Genomic DNA, 19,790 nt, shown 5'->3' on the forward strand with positions numbered 1-19,790 from the left:
CAATCCCGAATGGATGATACCCGCTGGAGTCCTAGCACATGCATGTCGTATACATCCTGTGGCAGTCCAGTATTGATGCGCCACGCTTAATGAATAATATCGTACCCTTGATATGTTTGTCTTTTCTTTCTCTCAATTGAATTTCGACAACACATCCTTTATCTTTCTCACTTCCTCGGCGTCAGCATCTTCTCCAGGCATTGTGATGGCCGCGGAGTGAAACCATTCTATTTTGGTCCTCCTCTTGAGATGTTCAACGTTGGTACTTCTGACCCCACCGCCAGCAATCAATGAGACTTTTGGACGGCACACCTCTTGCAAGTAACGGAGAACACCAGTCCCTTCCTGCGCGGTCTTCTCTCCGCCACTTGTCAAGATGCTCTTGAAACCGCATTTTGCAACGGTCTCCACGGCTCTCTCTAAATCGCCTGTTTCGTCGATTGCACGATGAAACGTGCAAGGAAGCGGAGCAGAAATCTCGACCAGCTCGCGGGTACGAGCCTCGTCTACAAGTTGATTGGCGTCCAAGATGCCAAACACGAAGCCGCTAGCAACAGGCTTAAGCATCTCCAGCTCTTTTTTCATGAGCTCAAACTCTTCGTCGGAGTAGTTGAAGTTGCCTCCCCGTGGCCGGATCATAACATTGATCGGGATCGTGACTTCCTTCCGTACATCCTGCAGCGTGGTGAGGGAAGGCGTTACCCCGCCAGCTGCGTAGTCGGCACACAGCTCGATTCGATCAGCTCCGGCTTGAGCTGCTGCGATGGCCGAAGTAGCATTGAAGCAAGCTATCTCAAGCATTATCGTGTTTGTGGGACGGGAATTGGATGCGTGGGGTGAAAAGAGCAGGTGGGCTATGGTGCTAAGCTGGCAGCGGGCTAGTGCGACAAGTAGATTGGCTGACGACACGACTACGCTCACGATAGCATGAAAATCACACTGCCAAAATCTTGGTAATGAGATGAACCACAGGATTCATGCTGTCAAAATGCAAAAGAAAATAATAGACTCAAGCAGCAAGACCTAGCACTGCCTCTCAGAGCGCACATATAAAGCCGAGTTCACCATGATTAACTTCTGTGTTTAGAGGTCCACGCCGTCACCTCACCTCACCGTTCATTCCCCTATAAAGTACGAACGGGCTCACTTCATCGCAAACGCGACGTGAAGGTGAGTTCAAAGCTGCCGATTTCCCATCCCTCCGTGCCCTTAACTACCTCACCACCACCTCCTCTTGCTCTTGACCAAACCTTGCACACCACATCCACTTCTACGCCAGAGACGTATAACACCTTCACACAAGCTCCCGCAAAACCCATAAAATATCCCCAAGATGTCAGATACCGAGACCAAAACCCCCAACAAGACCGGCGCAAGCGGTGCCGTCTGGTCTGAAGGCGAGAAAGCATGTTCCCCCCACACCCCATCCAATCCCAATTGCTCCAGCTAAGCATACCACAGATCGCATACCTCATCATCCTCTGTGAGAACGAAGGCAAGATCGATGCAAAGATCGGTGTGAGTGCCCCTCCTTATTACACTACCTACCACTCACGAGCTACCACCTCAAACCCCAAATCCGCACTCATCAATGTATCCCAGAACTAACAACCCAACAGAACGCGCCCATCCCCGCCGGTCGCTCCATCATCTCCTGCAAGAAACTCCTCGTCCGCCTCAAGGAGAAGCACAAGGACGACATTACCAAGATCAAGAACGGCCAAGCCTTTGGTCCACCTCCTACTACTACCGACGCCACTCCCGAGAAACCCAAGGCCAAAGCCACACCCAAGAAGCGAAAGAGCAAGCTTGACCTTGACGCCAGCGCTGATGGCAACGGCGGTGATGGTGGTGAAGCAGAAGGTTCCCCGAAGAAGAAGGCTACGCCCCGGGGTCGCAAGAAGAAGGTTGAGGTCAAGGAGGAGGTTAAGGAAGAGGAGGGTCTTGTAGATGAGGAGATGCTGGAGGAGGAGGTTTGAGGGGTCTGGACCGTGCGCTACCTGGGTCTGCGTTGGGGATGTCTGTCAGCAGATATGAGATTGAGTGATCCACACGGCAAGCTCCACTAGGGGTGTAGGGAGTGTGAGAGGGACTGTCTCTTTTCATACTTTGGGGAAGGGACTGGATCTGGACTGGATTGGGGTTATGTATCACCCAAAGAGGGTCTCAAAGAGCACGTCTGGGAATGAATCCAGATGAATGAATACATGATTCTCTGTTACTTCTATCATCCGTACGCTACATCTTACACAGCTCACACCCATCCCTCTTCTCCAAAAAACCATCCTACTCCTCCCCCGCCTCAGCCTCCAACTCATCCGGCCCCATCTCCTCCCTCGCACCCCCATCCCCACACTCATGAATAATCTTCTTCCAGCCCAACGGTTGACTCGCATCCTTAACATGCTCAATAGTAGGGAAGTAGTGTTCATTCTTCTTCATCGTCGCAACCCACGGCACATTGTCAAACGTCATGACCTTCATGCGGAAGTACTCGTTATCCTTGATCTTCTTGATCTCAGTGAGGAACTCAGAGAGGTTGGGCGTGGGCACGTTGTTGACGTGAGTGACGAAGTTGGTGGGCGCGAGGCCGTACATGTAGGCTGGGGAGCCGCGGGCTCGTGACGAGATGTAGACGTCGGAGTGGATTTTGCTGATTTGTTGGCGCACGGCTTGGTGGGGGCGGTGGAAGGTGGCGCCGCAGAAGCTGACGAGGCGGTCGGTTTCGAGATCTTCGGTTGCGACGGTGGAGACTTTGATGGTCTTCTCCTCGCGCTTGCGAACGACGACGGCGTCGAGGAACTCGTTGTTGTACATGACGTCCAGATCGGGGGAGCGGGTGACGAGCTTGCCGTTGAGCGTGAGTAGGACATCACCTTCGTTGAGACCGTCGCCGTGGCCGGAGTCGACCTTGCGGACCATGAAGAGCTGGTGGCGCTCTGGGTCGGCTGTCTCGGTCTTCTCGATCCATTCCTCTGAGACACCCATGACGCGGGCTTGGCTCATTTGCACGGTCTGGAACTCGACGTTCAGGATACGTAGCTTGGGCGTGTTGCCGCCGCGGATCTCGTTGAGCACTGGCAGAAGGTTGGGTGTCGCAAGACCGAGGTGATACTCAACATCCTTTCCGCTGTGTGATGTCCGCTCACCCAGGTATGAAAGCCAGAGAGCCTGGACGGTGCCATCCTCCGCGACGAGCACACCAGAGCCACTATGCGAGGCTTGGTTGGTGTCTACGGTGATGGCGTCGAAGTTGGTCGCGCGGTATCTCGGTGTTATTGCGCTGGCTGGGATCGCGACTGTGGTGATATCAGTGACAACAGTCTTTGCTACGACAGGTCGGAAGTTCTGGTTGATGCCGAAGAAGATGGTCTCGGCTCCCTTCTTGATGAAGTCGGTAGCGAACTTGGGTGTCTTTACAGGGGCGTTGACAAGGGAAGCATCGTACTTGACGATGGCATAGTTTTGCAATGGGTGCATGAAGACAACCTTGGCATCGACGAAAATGCTGTCAGCGATGATCAAGGAGATGTCGCAAAGGTCATATGGCAGGATGGCTCGTGAGACGAGAACGAGACCCTGTTCAGCGTCGACAACAAGACCGTAACCCTGTTTGTTCATCTTAGGAAAGCCGTCTAGCTTAATGGGCATAGAGACATGAACGCGGACGAAGCTGCGGACGATGTCTACAGCCTCGGGATAGCTTGAGCTCATCTTGACGAAGTTCGCACGGCGAGGAACTGGGGGCACAGATGGAATGGCATCGGCGAGGGGCTTGAAGTCCCACAGGCCAGTTTCGTCATTACGTGTTGCTACCCGAATCTTTGCATGCCAATGCCTGTCGACAGAAGTAATACTAGTGTTCGCAGTGTGCAGATCGCGCAGATGCTTGTACATCATAACCACTCGCTTGCGATCGGGGATCTTCTTCATGACTTGGATGAAAGTGTCAAGGTCGGGTGTTGGCTGGTTGTCAACTTCCTGAATCAACCACCCTGATGTGTAGCCGTCAGCGAACCTAAAGGAGCCCGCTGCCTCGCAGACGTATACACCTGCGTTCTTGAGCGAGATAGCGTAAAGACGCGCTTGCTGGTACGAGAGGTCGTGGAAAGACGCGCCTGCGACGGAGACGAACTTGTCGGGGGTGATGGCATGTAGGTCGCCAACGTCTAGCTCGACGTCCATGTTCTCTCCAGCACGCTGTATGGTCACAGAGATGGTCTTGCCAACGTTGTCGTCAAGGATTGCATCGAGTCGGACGAACTGTGTAAGCAACTCTCCGTTGACGCGTAGGAGAAGATCACCTTCTTCGACCTTGGTAGATGCGGGCCCTTGAGGAAGGACAACCTCAGCTACGAGCATGCCTGTCTCCTTGGGAAATTGGGTGCGGATCTCCTTCTCCAGCTCAGGCGAGAGACCCAACCTCCGGCACTCGTCGAATGGCTTGAGTATCCACTGAGTCTGAATGGTGCCTCTGGTGACATGTTGGGCTTGGCGGATGAGCTCGAGAGCACGTAGCGGTCGGTCTAGCGGCAGGAAGTAGTCGGTCGCAGCACCGTCAGCACGTCCACCGGCCTGCAGCGCAACAGCAAATCCGTCGCGGTCCACGACAGGACTGCCAGAAGAACCTCCACTCGCTGCAGCTGCCGCCTGGATGTAGTTGGTGTTGAAGTCGGAGTAGCCCTCGCCGTATTCGGGCGCATTGCGATCCAGCCGACTGATGACACCCGACAAGATACTGAGCTTCTCTCCCGCATCGTTACCAACGACGCGAATCTCGACACCGACCTTGGCGTTATCGGGGCGCAGTTTGAGGGCGGTGACGGGCATGTACTTGATCTTCTTGGGGTCGAAGCGCAGGATACCGAAGTCGTGGACGGGGTCACGGTAGACGGGGTGGACGTCGCATTCCTCGTGGTTGTCGAATATGCAGTAGCCGATGAAGGGGCCGGCGCCGACAACGTGCCTGTTGGTGAGGATGTAGCCCTTCTCGGCGTCGACGACAAAGCCCGTCGCCTCTGAGCTGATGGCCGGGTCCGTGTCGAACGAACACGTCTGGCAGAAGTGTATCGACACGACGCTCTTGACCACGTTCTCTATCGTCCGCTGCCATTCTGCCGTGTCCTGCCCCGTGACGGCGGTGATGTGCGCCGACGACGGGAGGGCGTCGGGGGAGCTGTGGGCGCTGTACTCGCTGCGCGCATCGTCCATGGGCTCCTCCAGGTCGGGCGAGTGCGACATGACGCCGTTTGACGTGTGCGAATCTAATTCGGGCTTGATCTGCTTGTTTGGGCGGTCGGTTGCGGGCGAGGTTGGCGGTTGCTTGCGCTTGCTTGTGCCATTTTGTTCCATTGGCAGCGAAGTATTTATAGGCGGCGACGTGTGGAGGGAGCGTTTGCCGAGGGGGTGTGCGCTAGAGCTAGACAGCCTCGTGAGGTGCGGCGTGTGAAAGAGGGAGCGCGGGCGTGATGCGGACAACGGTAGGGTGCGTGAAGGTGTCGCAAGGAAGCTTCGTTTGCAGGCGGCGAGTGAGACTCGGCCAAGCAGCATGCCAATCGGGATGACGCGCGTAAACAAAGGAAGCAGGCGCGATGCGGCTGCTGTGAATTAAATGTAGTAGGCGCAAACAAGAAAGGCAAAAGGCAATTGATGAGCACAGAATGGCTTTCGATCGGCCAAGGATGAAAGTGCACGAAGAGCCCTGCAGCTGCATGCGCCACGGTCCCCGGTCCCTAGTGCCATCGCGAACGTCAGACTGCGCCCCGAAGGTGTTGAACCATCAACAAAGGTCGTCAGGTACAGGACAAATCAATTGTGAACTTTGAGGTAGACAATAAAGACGATGAGCTGATTCAACGGGTCAAAGAGAGTAGAGTATCTCTTCGTGAGGCTTGAAACTGCGCTGGCCGCATTCTAGAGGTGACATCATCCACCCGTCAATCGCGCATTGTTTCAGGAACGCATCTGCACCCGCATCAAAGACGTATCACTTGGTCATGGCTAGCTGTTCAATATCTGTTCAGTTGTTCAACATAAGAATGGAACCTTCCGCCGCATGTCACCTGTCAGGGTCTCGGTGTCAACCACCCACCTGTAGACGCATTGAACGGCCAACTCTCCGATGAAAGCCTTTTGACAGCACGTCGCAAATGAACCAACTAATACAGCCATCTCAACGTCCTCGTGTGATGATCGGTCGGCATCTAAAATCCTTTAATATGTTGAAGGCGTTCATACTTCGGGTTCGCAGAGTCACAAGTGGTTGGGATATTCTCGTTCGGGAGTGCCTCGTCGTATGACCATGACAGGCGTTGCAGAGTTTGAAAGTCGCTGGGCTCTCTGCGAACCGAATTCCCGATTGAGCGGAGCCTGTGACTGCCTCTAGAGTATTGCTAGTCGAAGTTGTTGTTCTGACGACGCGCCCAAGCTGCCCTTATTTGGTATCGTCTAAAGTGCTTGCGATATCTCTTGCTTGGGGGTGGTTTTGCGCACGCATTGCGGAAGATGTCAATGGCTCGGAGCTCTAGGCCGACAGGACCCAAACAAAATGGAGGATCTGAGTACGCTCAAGTGACTATTGGTTGCACTTCTCCCTCCGATGATATGCCGAACACCTCTAGGGTCTAGTCTGGTACTTGTAAGCCGGAAATGCTCGAGTATACTTGGGATATCTCTGGCTGGAATGCTCCCGCTCGAACCACGACCATGTTCCAATCTGAGCCAAAAGCGAAGTCTCTTCCTCGAGGCTGATTGATATGCAGACTCTGGTATCATGGATGACCTAAGGCCTTTCAGTTCCGGTCCAATCGTTTGAAAGGAAGTGACTATCTTTAGAGCATGAGTAATCAAGAATATACCTCAGTCCAGGAAAGGGCTGGACATCCACCTATAGCAGGTGATGGAAGTCAATGACCCAGGAGTCCACAGTGTGTCAGCAGTTTGCAGACTTTCGTCTCAGGACCGATGTAGGCTGCAGGGTGTCCAGATTTAGTCCAATTGATTAAACGGTTGTGAAGAAAGTCGATGACCCAGGAGTCCACATTGTGTCAGGAGTTTGCAGACTTTTGTTCCACTACCAATGTAGACAGCAGGGTGTCTAGGTTCGGTCCAATCGTTTGGATGGTGGCAACGAAAGTCAATGACCCAGGAGTCTACGTTGCGTCAAGAGTTTGCAGACTTTCGTCTCAGGACCAATGTAGACTGCAGGGTGTCCAGGTTCGGTCCAACCGCTCGGAGGGCTGTAGCTATCTTTAGAACATTAGTAACCTGGAATCCAGCTCATTCCAGGAAGAAGCTGAACGCCGCCTATAGCAGATGGAAGTACTCAAAGACCCAGGAGCCTACGTTGCATCGGGATGTCACAAGACTTTCGTTCTGAGACCCACGTAGGCTGCAGGATGCTCCGGTTTTCCTGCGCATGGAGTGAACCCAAGTTTGAGTACTTGCTATAGACTTCACATAGCGAGGCCTTGATGCGACATATCCAACGCAAAACCTGAACACCATGGGGCCTACATCGACCTTGGACCATCCAAGTTGCTAGTTTTCAACTTGATGTAGGCTGCAGGCCTGTTCTCTGACTCAACCGTATGGCGGGGTGTGACGAACTTCAGTGTATTATTAATCGAGATTTGAAATGTGTTGATACGCTGTAGTCTGCAAAGCGAAAATCTGGTAGGAGTATACCAAATTATATTATTGGTAGATTAGTGGTTCGGAGGGGTCAGGGGTGTGGCGGTGTGGCGCCGGCAAATCGTACCATGGATGCGTTCAGGGGCCTGTGCGCGGGAGTGGCCTGTGCGCGCGGAGCAATAACTCGCGTTCTGAACTCCGCTCTCCTCCATCAACTCTACACTCTTCTCTCACCAGACCCCACACTTGAAGCCACACCACAAATCACAACAATGACTTCATCAATCTTCTACAAGTTCAAGAATTCAAGGGAAAGCGAGCGCATCATCTTCAACGGCACCGATTTGAGCGTTTTCGAGCTCAAGAAGGAGATCATCAGCGCAAGCGGCCTGGGCGATGGCTCCGATTTCAACCTGCACATTTTCCCGCAAGATGAGCCCAATTCTGAGCTCAAGGACGACACCACTTTAATTCCGCGCTCATCCACAATCATCGCAATTCGGCGACCAGCTCCAAGAGGACAAGGTCGAGCAGCCCGCTACGTCACCGGCAAAGCGCCTTCGCGCGCAATTTCTTCACAATCCAAGCCAGTTCCCTCTCTACGTAGTGGACATCTCGAAAATGCCGAAGATCCTGAAGCCGCATTCTTGGCCGAATCAGCAATTGCCTGGGATGCACAGAAAGAGGCACTTTCGAACGCAAAACCAGTTTATCGAAAAAACAACTCCAAGAATGTTGTTGTCCCTTCACATCCCCCGCCTCCCGGCTATGTCTGCCGCCGCTGCAATATCAAGGGCCACTGGATCCAAGCCTGCCCAACAAACGACGATCCCGATTTCAAGCCTGTTTTCCAAGCCAAACGTACTACTGGAATTCCTCAATCTTTCTTAAAGAAAGTTGAAAAGCCAGTCGACGAAGAGGCTGCAAAGGGCATCATGTTGAACGCCGACGGAGAGTATGTTCAGGTCATGGCAGATACAAAGACTTGGAACAAATTCCAAGAAAAGACCAGCCTGTCTCGCCAACAAGCCGCCAACGCTGATGCAGCAAGCAAAGAGCTTGCTGAACGCGGTCTGCAATGTCCGCTCGACAATCAAAGATTTGTCGACCCAGTCAAAACCCCTTGCTGCGGCAAGACATACTGTCGAGAATGCATCGACAACGCGCTAGCAGATGGGGACTTAATTTGTCCGAACTGTTCAAAGGAGGATGTTCTGATGGATGATCTCGTTGCTGACGACGACATGGTCAAATCTCTCAAGGCATACGACGCAGAGAAGGCAGAGAAGGACAAGGCAGCAAAGGCAGTCGCTTCAACAAATGAATCAGTTAATCAATCCAATGCTACTGACACCGCATCTCCCTCTGTCGCAAATGACGATACAACTGCTTCCGCCACTGCTACTACTACTGCAGTGGCTGACGAAGTCTCCGATACTGACTCAACCTCTTCAAAGAAGCGCAAAGAGCCTCCGACAGACATCAAGCCTCCCACCGCGCCGAAAGCCATGCGTCAAGCCGCCGACCCCGCCTCGAAGATGGAACAAGACTTTATACAACAGATGGAGATGCTCAAGAACACACCGATGGGCGCCATGGGAATGTCGATGGGTATGCCTATGCAAATGGGTATGCCTCAGCAGATGGGCTTCCCGAACAACTTCCAGAACGGCTATCAGATGGGCTTCCAGCCGCAGCAACAACAGCAGCAGATGCCGCAGCAGCAATGGTATCCCCAGCAGAACTTCGGCTACGGCGGCCAGCAGCAGTACGGTCAACAGTACGGCCAGCAACAACCTCAGCAGCAACAGTTTGGATGGGGCGGACAAGCGCAGACACAAGGACAAGGACAAGGACAATGGGGCAGCGCGCAGGGCCAGGCGCAAGGGCAGCAAGACCCCAACGATGCTTACGACAGGCAGCCCGTCAACCCTCGCGGTCGCAACCGCAGGTCTCGCGCACCGGACTACCGCTATCTTTGAGCAGTTGGAACGTTTCTAGTCCGCTCTCATCGTATCACGACACTACCACACTCGAAACTACATCACACATCACAACAACGGCTTCATGAACTTTTACGGCGGGCATCGGCATTGGGCGGGCATTCACACGGCGTTACTCTCACCTTCACGACAAGCGACCATGGGGCATGCATCAAGGGCGGGACAGGGAAATACCGGTCTAGCATGGAGCGAGGGCGTTTTTGACATTTACCTGTCCACGGCGTTTCTGGGATTATTTTGACTTTTTATCGGGGTGTTTCTGAGATTGCTTTGGCTCTCACTCGGCGTTTCTGGGATTACATTTGACTTTTTTCTGCGTGCTTTAGGGACTTCACATTAGTTAGTTATCATGAAATGCAAAACCACAAAACACACAATATTACACCTCTTCTGCTTTGTTCCCAGTGAAGACAGCTCGAAAAGTGATGCGGCGTGCAGGCTACATGGGTTCACAATCTCATTGGTTGCGACGTGCTCGTGCGATGTAGCACTTACGCTTCACCCTCATTACCTGCCCAAGAGGGACACTACTACATATCTGATAACCCCATACCCACTACATGGGCCCACGAGCTCATCAGTTGCGACGTGTCAGTGTGATGTAGTCCTTACGCTTCACCCATATCGCCAGTCCAAGAGGATCACTAATACATTTCTGATAACCCCATACCGACTACATGGGCCCACAAGCTCATCAGTTGTGACCAGCCCGTGTGATGTAGCCCTTACGTTCCACTACCATTATCCGTCTAAGAGAGTTAGTGTTACATATCTAATTATCTTATGTTAACTACATGGGTCTACGATCTGTCATTCGTGATGTGTGAATGTCACGTAGCCACCAGCCTTCCCAGTCATCATCCGTATAAGAAAGTCATTCTCATCTACCAGTTACCCTACACAGGCTACGTAGTTCTATGATAGATCATTTGCGATGCAAGAGCGTCATGTAGCTGCCAGGCAACACGCTTATCATGCCCTGATCGAGAGGTCTCCTGCCTACTTCTTTACCCCACACAAGCTACATGAGTGGACGATGTGTCGTTTGTGACTAGGGGGTATTGTGTAGTCGCCAGACATCAAGGTCGGTATGCCTTATTCGAGAGGTGTCGTGCCTAGTCCTTTATCTCACACATGCTACATGGCTCTACAATACGTCATCTGCAACATGTAAATGTGATGTAGCCGTCAGGCCTCCTTGCCATCATGCCGCATTCGAGGGGCCGCCTGCCTACCCGGATACCCCACAGAGGCTACATGAGTCCCTATTCTATCATTCACAACTTGACGATGTCATGTAGCTATCAACCTCCACTGTTGTCATGTACCGTTCGAAGGGTCTCCTGTCTTCCCTGACACTCCATGCCCTGCCCTTCATCCATCCGACGACCTCATCCTGATACTGACATGCACTACCTGCTTAGATAAGGTTCACTCTTGGTGCGGTCAGACTGAGGTGTTAATGTCGTTGCAAGTACGCGGTTCAGTGGACAGAGTAGGAATTCGAGATCGATTGAGCGCCTATGGGTGTCACTAAGAGATTAGATATCGTGAAGAGGTCAGGTCGACACGAAGGGGGTAACGGACTGCGTAAGTCGCACTCCTCTTGTCCTTATTCATGCTGTACGCTCCTGTGCCATGTCACGTGGATACCACGGCATTCGGAAGTGCTGTGAGGAGGGCCCCTGTCCGATCTTCACATGTCTTGTTCTTGTCTGAACAGAATACGGAGCTACACTTGTCTGATCTGATACACATATCAATACTAATTTCTCGGGTCCAGCATTTACACAACATCTAGTGTGATACAACGTTAGACGATGTATGTAGTATGCACGCCGACAAGACTGGGCTCGCGAAGATGGAGATGCACTGCGAGCAGGTAGACGGCATAGCACAACAATGAGTTCTTTGGGACTTCTCGTATGGCAGTTTGATACGGGCTTCTAGAGTAACGCAACTGGAAGATTATCGATCTTCAGGAGCAATTTGGGGGTGTGGTGGAGGGAATAGCCCGAGATGGTTGGGACACGCGCTGTTGCGATGCAATGTAGATGCGCAGGGTTACATACGGATGTCGCTACTACATTTTCAAGTATGCCAAATGGTATGAGCAATGCCGAATTACATCTCGTATAAGTTACACTATCTGGTACGAGCGTGGCGGAGAAGTGCAAGGAATCGATGGCGTGGACAATCTCAGGCATCGCATACGAGTCTCGCAGGCGGCCGTAAGTCTCGAGCTTTGGCGATGCTGATGTGAAGTACGGAATCCACGTTCCCAACTGAGCATGGCTGATAGATGAGAGAGATGTGTGCCGCAGAAAAGACCAGCTCAGGATCGCAACCTGAGCGTTCAGCGGCCTCGAGATGACGTCGCGAAGGCTGGCTAGGTATGTACCACATGTAGCGCAGACCATCTGCAGAGTACTCGGGGATCTAAAGGCTTGTTATCCGCGATATATCCGTAAGATGTCGAATATGCTAAACAAGAAGTGGTCGAGCGGCCTCGTGCCCAGGTGATGCTGATGATTGGAAGAGGCAGCGACTACCTAGGTACTCCAAATGAAGTTTAGGCTCGCAATACTCTACCATCCATGGGTCGCTTCTCCATGCTCCACTCCACTCACCATCTCTCGCATCACGATGAAAAGTTCTTATCGCGTTCGTTGATTTCTGTCGCAATGATTTCCCGTGCCAAATGCACAAACATTCGCCACGAACGCAACTTCTCGATATGGCGTGTACAAAGATGCTCGCTCACCCATCACCTCAGGACATGACTCTACTATCACGCTCTTTGCAGCTCCTGGTCTGCTGACCATAGCTGCACCAAGAACTGCAGATATCTTCGACATAAACCTTGGTAAGGCGATAACGAGCAAGTTCCCACAGTGACCAGATCTCGCGCTTTCGGCTGCGAATCAGGAAGTAACTGTCACCAATCCAGCCTGCAAGTACCGGAAGAACCATCATCTGATCCACGTGTGTGATTTTACTATTCTGGATCTGACGTATCCTCTGGAGAACTGGCCACTGAGATGACACTCATTGCAGTTTCCGTTACATTGTCTCTGCCTACCTCGCTGATATCGAACCAAGCCTTCCTTCGCTACCGCGCGTAACTGGGAAGAGCAGGAAATCACGATGGCGCAGAATAATATTGCAATATGCATCCCCCATTCAGCGAAAAGTTTCATCAATTCACAGCATTTTCGAACTATCATTTCCGTCTCCAGCAAGAGTATCAAACACGCTCTTAACCCAGCCACACAAGATATTACACTACCCACGCACCCACCATGGTGGCCTCCGGATCGCCATTTCTCGTCCTCGAGACACCCCCACCACCGCCGACTATCCGAACGCATCCACATCTTTTCAGTTCACAAACAACCTACCCAGCGCCGCCGCCACCCACCCGCCAGGCACCAACCCACCTTCTGCGCCCCGGTTCATACATTCCACAACTCACTTGTCCAACACCGACTCTACCACCCACACAGCAGATTCCATCTCGCTCTCTACTTCCAGTTCAGTATCCCCAACCAACTCTCCAACCAAATCTCCAACAACAACAACCATCACCATCAAACCAACCGATCATACCTAGTGAACACACATACAAGGCCCCGACCCGTCCCCCCGGTCTCTCCACTCAACCAGGCCAATACCCAACGCAGCTCTTCGACGCACTCATCTACCAACACAAATGTGCAGGCTGTGTCCACGAGCGTTTCTACGGGAAAGAATACAGCACGTACCATTGGCCGGCGTGTAGGTGGTTGGAAGGGAGGGAGAGGATGGGGAATGCGGATGCGAAGGTGGGGAGTGGGGGGTGGAGGAATGTTTTTAGGGATGAGAATGGGGAGGGGAGTGGGAGTGGTGAGGGGGGTAGAGAGGGGAATGAGCATGGTGGTGGGGCGAGTGGGACGAATGGATTCTGGGTTGGAGATGGAGGAGCGGGGAGGCGGGAATGGGAGAGGAGAGCAGGAGACGGGAGGGGGGTGAGGGCGTGTGATGGGGCGGAGACTTGGAGGAGGGAACAGAGATGAGGAGCGGGTTGAAGGAGGGGATAGAGAAGGAGAGGGGCTGTTCCTCGATGGGGTTCGGTTTGCTTCGGCGTGCCATGCGTGATTCTGTTTCGCAGACTTGTGAACTCAAAGGTTTGAAGACATAGCGTAAGAAAACACATGTCTTTGCAACGCGCAAGAAAGACTAAATGTGTTGGGTAGAGATAAGAATGGATAAATCTGATGGTACAAATACCAAGACCACGTACCTCCAACGCCAAAACACAAGCTGTCCACTCCAATGCTCCTTGATGGATGCTTGTACTCAACGCCAAAGTTCAAAGCCAAAGCCCCCCTAAATACTCTCCCCCGTCTCAGCCCTCGGCCTAAACCCATCCGGCGTGAACGTCCAACCCCTCCCCTCCGTAGGCGTCATAGCCCTCCTCCTCTCCACAGGACTCCAATCCATCACCCCAGGCGCCGGCAACCCCGCAATCGCAGCATCATCCCTCGCGCGCTGTCTATCCATACTCTGTCTCTCTAGACTCTGTCTTTCCACGGCCCCGCCTCCACCACCACCGCCAGCCGCCGTCGCAGCACTCCCCTGCATAACTACGCCGCCCGGACTGCCCAGCCCCTCAGTATCAGTAACCAGCCTGACACCCGCCGTCCGCTGGCGTTCCCTCTCTTTAACCGCGCGTTTCCCCTCTGCCTTCTTCTTCTCAAACTCGATGATGAGGGTCTTGAAATACGCTTCTGCGGCGCTGGTAGCGGAGTAATGAACCGGTGTCCAACTATAACTATTACTCGCCAGCGGATTCGCGCCGTATTGCAGTAACATCCTCAGGGCCTTTAATTCCCCCGCCGCAGACGCATGGTGCAGCGCTGTGTTGCCTTGTAAATCGCTCGCGGAGAGTAAATTCGGTCCGTGGAGGATGAGCGTGGGAATGAGATGCAACGTCCCAGCGCCCGACTGACACGCCAGCATGAGGGCATCGAGCCCAGATTTATTCTTCCAGTCCACAGCCTCAGGAAAGCGTTTAGCGAGGTAAACGCCGCATTCCTCTTTACCCGCCGAAGCCGCAAGCATGAGGGGGGTTTCCCAATCGTTATTCCTGCTGATCATGCCGTCTTCATGGCCGGCGTCGACGAGGAACTCGGCAATGGTTGTGAAGCCATGTTTGGCCGCGAGGTGCAGCGACGTGTTGGAGCGGTCGTCAAAGTCCGGGTTGCGCAGGTACTTGTGGTTGTTGCGGATGATGCGTTGGACGAGGGCGAGGTCGTTGAGGAGGATGGCGCGCCGGAGTCGCCGGGGTACGTCAATCCTGAGGGATGGCATTAGGGACGCGTTCGCGGGCTGGGGGGCGTGTGGAGGGTCGCGTTACTCTGTGGGATACGACTTACATGGCTGCGGCAGTGAAACATGGTGGGATGATCAAACGGCGAGGAGACGCGCGGGCAATCGCGTAGTGACGTTGGGAAGCTGAGCTGCTGTGGGGCGGGAGCGTTGGGCCTTGGATCAAGCTGCGGGGACCTTTCACGGAATCTTGCTGCAACTGGCCTAGTACTCGCGTGGATGCGCTGCATGGATCCGTCCGTCAGATTAGCGACTCTTGTAGCATCTGCACTGTCACATGTCACTGGTGGGTGGATAGTGTGTCATGACGTCTCGGATCTGGTCTATTCATGCATCATTAAGATGTTGGTCCCACATTGTCGGGAACTTCTATCAATGCCAGCCCACACGCGGCTATCTTACACGCTCACGGAATGATCGTCCAAGCTGTAATGCCTCTACAAGCCGTCAAAGTCTCCAGCCGCATCGTCCTCGTCAATGTCGCCATCTTGAATCTCCTTGGCCAACTCGCGTTCTCTCTCGCGTGCCTCCTGAGCGTTCTTGAGCTCCAGACGATGTTGGTTCATGGGGTAGCGCATGGCTTTGACGCACTCGTCGTGCAGGGTCAAGCACGCCCGAATGCGCTCGTGGAATGCCTCACCAGGCTCGCGGGTTGCATAGATGTCGCCAGCGACCTTGGTCTGCATGAAACCCTTCTCGTGATCAATTGAAGCCTCTATGACTCCGTCGCGGATAGCCTTGGCAACAATGTACTCAGCCGACTCCTCGCTCTCAAGACCAAGGCGGATGCAGATGTCGCGGAGCGAGATGCGCGAGTATGAAAGCGACAGCATGCGGATGCCAGTCTTGATGACGTTCTGGCGCAGACGGAGAATCAGGGTGTAGGTGCCGTCACGGTGGAAGACGGATGAGGATGTCTGCACAACCTTCAGGAAGCCCTGTAGGTCACCGACACGGACTGCCTGGACCAGGCGGAAGTAGGGCTCCATGGCACGCTCCAGACGGGGCTGGCTGAAGACGTCGCGCTCGGGGATATCACCCATCAGCAGCTCAACGACTACCAGGAGCTTCATTGAGGCCTGGTAAAAGCCAGTCGCGCAATGGGCAGAGGGCGACTTGCGGGTGGCGCTGATCAAGTGCTCATGTGCCTCAGTGTAAGACAGCTGGATAGCCCGTATGCGACCGAGGTAGTACAGGTACCTCGCGACCTGGTTGTTGGGGGCGTTTGGTGGGAATTGTGTCTGCGCAACGAGGAGATCGGCTTGTGTGATGTCGGCGGTCGAGAGGTAGTTTCGGAGCAGCAGGGTGGTGACAGACGCCTGCGTGTCGGGGTCTTTCCTGAGCACGGCGCTTCGGAGAGCGGCGAGCAGCTTTCCGCGGATGTTGATGACGGGCGACTGCTTGGACGGAGGCTTGGGGTCCATCTCCTCGTGGAAGAGGGAGAAGTAGAAGTAGGCCTTGGCCGCTAACGAGTCCAGCGTCCGCCTGTTGAGCTCTCGGATCTTGTCTACCAGCGTCTCGGCGAATTCGGCACCCTCTTCAAACTCCTTTTGATCGTAAAGATATACCTGCACCCGTTAGATATGAACCATTGCTGCCGTCACCAAACGTACCTGTATCAGAATGGCTATGTATACGTCCACCTCGGGCAGGGGCTCCTTGGTGTTGTTCTTGTTAAGTTGCACCTCCTCCTTGTACTGGGAGACGACGCTCTGTATCGCCTCGCCGTCCATGCCAATGTACTCGATGAAGTTGCGCGCCGTGGCGTTGTTGGGCGAGTACGTCAGGATGATGACAGAGCATAGCACGCGGTCGGTGAGCCTCTTGCGGAGCGACGATATGGAGCGGAGGGCGCGTAGGGTGAAGCGGGTATCGAACTGGGCGACGGCTCGCTCGAGGAGGACAAAGTTGCTGCGGATGTCTGTTGTCGTCGGATCAGCACGCTGGTACAGATACTTGCACGCCGCGACCTCGGTGGCGATGATGTGGTTGGGGCACATCTTTCGGACCGGCCACGAGGTGGTGCAGTTGGTACAGGGGCACTTTGAGGTAAAAGGCATGTTGACTACTTACCAGCAATCGCCTTCTGCTCGACGTTCTCGGTTTTGGGCTGCTCGCCCTCGACGACGACGCCTTCCATGCTGTCCGCCATGATGGTCGCTCTTGACGTGGAGGTGGGGGGACGGAAGGTGCGGGTGTTTATGGGGGTAGTGGTGGGTGGTGAGGGTGGTGTTGATGCTTTGCGGAGGTTGAGCTCCCAGCTTCACTGACGCCAGCGCGGCGGAACATCGGGGAATAGTTATCGAGCACCGACGCGCCCTTGTTGACCCCCGCGTCACCCCAGCATACTCGATATACACTCTATCTCGGCATGGCACTTCTGGATGCACACCTAGAGCAGATCTCGCTCTGCTCAGCGTCGATTGCAGAGTTGCCGTGGGTCTTCCGTCCTTCACCCTCGATAGCTTCCAACTGAACACCCCCAGGTTCGCCCCGCCCAAGATCTTCACCAACGCGTTACTGCAAAACCACGATATCACGAGCTTGATTCGAGACACCGAACTTCACGAACGCGCACTATTCTCCGTTCCTCCACCACCCGCAGCCCCGAAGCATGCCGAACCAGCTCCGTCTACCAACAGGCGCAACACCATCTTCAACCCCAATGGAGGCGGCAGCACCAGCACAGGCGGCGGCGGTGCGAATGCCGTAAGAGCACCAAGGCGCAACACGGCTGTAGCAGCAGTTCTCGGCAATGAGCTAGTAGAGAGAATACGCCGAGGAGGTGGTGGAGGAGCGGGTTCTGGTCTTGGCTACAGAATGTACAACGGCAGCAACAAGAATGAGATCGACGTGGAGTCTCTGTTAGAAGGAGCCGAGAAGCTTCTTGGGGTCTAGTACGTCTCAATCAACGTCAGACATGCAATCCCCAACTGACCGAGGATAGCCCCATACCAGGCGTCCACGACAAAATCGCAGCCATGCGCCAACGACACGCCCAAGTCTCCGCCTCGCTAGAATACTACGAAAACCGACTTGCCGAACAACAAGCTCAGCTCGGCAAGCTGAACCGCTCGCGAGGTGACTACGCGGAGGAGGATATGGATGAGCTCGAAGAGGAGCCCGAGCCAGTAGTCGCGCTGACTGAGGAAGACCTTCGGCGAGAGGAAGAGGAGACGCGTCAACTTGAGAAGAAGAAAAAGGAGCTTGAGGATCGTGTTACTTCCATGTCGAGAGATATATCTGGTTTGAGGTGAATTGGAAGTGGTTAAGAATGTGATTTGAAGTTAGGCTAGGAGTTGCAATATGATACCCCATGTTTTCGCCTCAGCAATTTGGACTATACAGTGATAGACTACATGCTTATTCACGAGCAGAGAGAGGATGATGCAATCATTGTTATTCGTCAATCGTTACTAGGGATATTTTATGTACAAAAGAGGAAACTTGTCAAAACCTCCATGCTTTCCGTTACTAGAACAGCGCACCACCCAGCATAGCGCCACCAAGGAAACCAGCTGCAATGGGCAGGCCGGCGCCACCGCCATAGCCGTATCCATACGGCCTACCGTACGGCCCAGCAGGACGCATATACCTCACACCAGGATTTCCAAACTGGCGTGCACCATAAGGATTATATCCATAAGCTCCCCTCGGAGCATACGGCCCATGAGGCGGCTCGATATACACATCCCTACCCTGACGGTCCTTGCCCAGCAACTGCGGCTGCCCCGTCTCCATAGCACGTATCAGAGCCTGTCTTGTACGCAGATGTTGAAGATACGCCTGCCGTTCCTGCTCCGCACGCTGAGAACGAGACTGTTCACGCTGCTCATGTGTCTGACCCGTGATCTTGTCCTTCAGCTTCCGTGAAAACTTGTGTATGCCTGTTGGTTCACCAGGCGCCGCAGCGCCTTTACCCTTCGATGTAGGTCGCGGAGGGAGTTGGTCTTCCGCATCGGAGTCCTCAGCTGTGAGGTCCTCCAGTGTCATGGTTCGGTGCATGCGCGTGTGCTTCTTACGCTCTTCGGGAGTTAAAGTGTTGAGATACTGCTCGTCGTCGTATGGATGTGTCCATATGCTACGTGGAGGATCGGCTTTGGTGTCGACGAAGAATTGGTGCGAGGTTTCTGGGTCGAAACTACGGACCCAACCATCAGGGAGCGCGCGCATCTCGTCTTCCATGGAGCGGCGGCGCTCGGGTGGGATGCCATTGCGTTCGGTGCGGGCTGCAGGGCCGTCGGTGGAGACGCGGTGGATGCCTTGGGAGGGTTCGGCGTCGAATATGGCGGCTTCGTAGCTGGGTGGTGGCTCATTGGGATGTGAGGTTGCCATTGTGGAGGGTGTAGGTCGTATGAAGCTTTGAGGGAGGTTCTTGGTACTTTTCTGGAGACGATATCTTGAATTTGAGGTAGTAGAGCTTGTAGGTGAGTAGCTTGGAGGTTGTTACAGTGTATGTGGATGTAGTGACATCGTTTGGAGAAGTGGCGTCGATGCTCATGACGTCAATGTGGCCGTGCATCTCAACGGGGCTAAGGGGCAGCATCTCCGACGTGTTTCTTGCATGTGATCTTCGCCACCCTTATGTGCACACCAATCTGCACCATTCTGCCATCATGGCTTTGCCACACATCATGCGAAAGCCTGAAACGCATGCGCAACATCCGGGGAAGCCTTTCCAGATATCCATGAGTGCACACCAGCCTCGTCTCTCCACCATGTGCGCTTGTCACACTGCAGAAATCCCCACTGGGACGGATGGCGCGTGTCCCACCGAGGTCTCGA

At 53.9% G+C, this 19,790-nt stretch overlaps 8 protein-coding genes across 8 annotated transcripts; 3 read left to right on the forward strand and 5 right to left on the reverse strand.

The window, feature by feature from the left end:
- Positions 1–132: 132 nt before the first annotated feature.
- On the reverse strand, positions 133–801 carry J4E78_005546 (uncharacterized protein; the record flags this gene model as incomplete). The annotated part of the gene is made up of 1 exon (XM_049366165.1): positions 133–801. One exon carries the CDS (start codon positions 799–801, stop codon positions 133–135), a length of 669 nt encoding a protein of 222 aa, XP_049221891.1.
- Positions 802–1,407: 606 nt separating this feature from the next.
- J4E78_005547 (uncharacterized protein) lies at positions 1,408–1,979 on the forward strand (the record flags this gene model as incomplete). Its single annotated transcript, XM_049366166.1, has 2 exons — positions 1,408–1,518; positions 1,620–1,979. 2 exons carry the CDS (start codon positions 1,408–1,410, stop codon positions 1,977–1,979), a joined length of 471 nt encoding a protein of 156 aa, XP_049221892.1.
- Positions 1,980–2,286: 307 nt separating this feature from the next.
- J4E78_005548 (uncharacterized protein) lies at positions 2,287–5,352 on the reverse strand (the record flags this gene model as incomplete). Its single annotated transcript, XM_049366167.1, has 1 exon — positions 2,287–5,352. The coding sequence occupies one exon, from the start codon at positions 5,350–5,352 to the stop codon at positions 2,287–2,289; it is 3,066 nt and encodes a 1,021-aa protein (XP_049221893.1).
- Positions 5,353–7,904: 2,552 nt separating this feature from the next.
- Positions 7,905–9,614, forward strand: J4E78_005549 (uncharacterized protein; the record flags this gene model as incomplete). Its single annotated transcript, XM_049366168.1, has 1 exon — positions 7,905–9,614. The coding sequence occupies one exon, from the start codon at positions 7,905–7,907 to the stop codon at positions 9,612–9,614; it is 1,710 nt and encodes a 569-aa protein (XP_049221894.1).
- A 4,389-nt stretch (positions 9,615–14,003) lies between these two features.
- J4E78_005550 (uncharacterized protein) lies at positions 14,004–15,073 on the reverse strand (the record flags this gene model as incomplete). Its single annotated transcript, XM_049366169.1, has 2 exons — positions 14,004–15,005; positions 15,053–15,073. 2 exons carry the CDS (start codon positions 15,071–15,073, stop codon positions 14,004–14,006), a joined length of 1,023 nt encoding a protein of 340 aa, XP_049221895.1.
- A 369-nt stretch (positions 15,074–15,442) lies between these two features.
- Positions 15,443–17,157, reverse strand: J4E78_005551 (uncharacterized protein; the record flags this gene model as incomplete). The annotated part of the gene is made up of 3 exons (XM_049366170.1): positions 15,443–16,573; positions 16,619–16,926; positions 17,079–17,157. 3 exons carry the CDS (start codon positions 17,155–17,157, stop codon positions 15,443–15,445), a joined length of 1,518 nt encoding a protein of 505 aa, XP_049221896.1.
- A 219-nt stretch (positions 17,158–17,376) lies between these two features.
- Positions 17,377–18,262, forward strand: J4E78_005552 (uncharacterized protein; the record flags this gene model as incomplete). Its single annotated transcript, XM_049366171.1, has 3 exons — positions 17,377–17,441; positions 17,492–17,902; positions 17,953–18,262. 3 exons carry the CDS (start codon positions 17,377–17,379, stop codon positions 18,260–18,262), a joined length of 786 nt encoding a protein of 261 aa, XP_049221897.1.
- A 217-nt stretch (positions 18,263–18,479) lies between these two features.
- Positions 18,480–19,340, reverse strand: J4E78_005553 (uncharacterized protein; the record flags this gene model as incomplete). The annotated part of the gene is made up of 1 exon (XM_049366172.1): positions 18,480–19,340. One exon carries the CDS (start codon positions 19,338–19,340, stop codon positions 18,480–18,482), a length of 861 nt encoding a protein of 286 aa, XP_049221898.1.
- Positions 19,341–19,790: the final 450 nt, after the last annotated feature.

Source organism: Alternaria triticimaculans (assembly GCF_023758025.1).
Source record: "Alternaria triticimaculans strain BMP 0046 chromosome Unknown scaffold_7, whole genome shotgun sequence".
Taxonomy (NCBI): domain Eukaryota; kingdom Fungi; phylum Ascomycota; class Dothideomycetes; order Pleosporales; family Pleosporaceae; genus Alternaria; species Alternaria triticimaculans.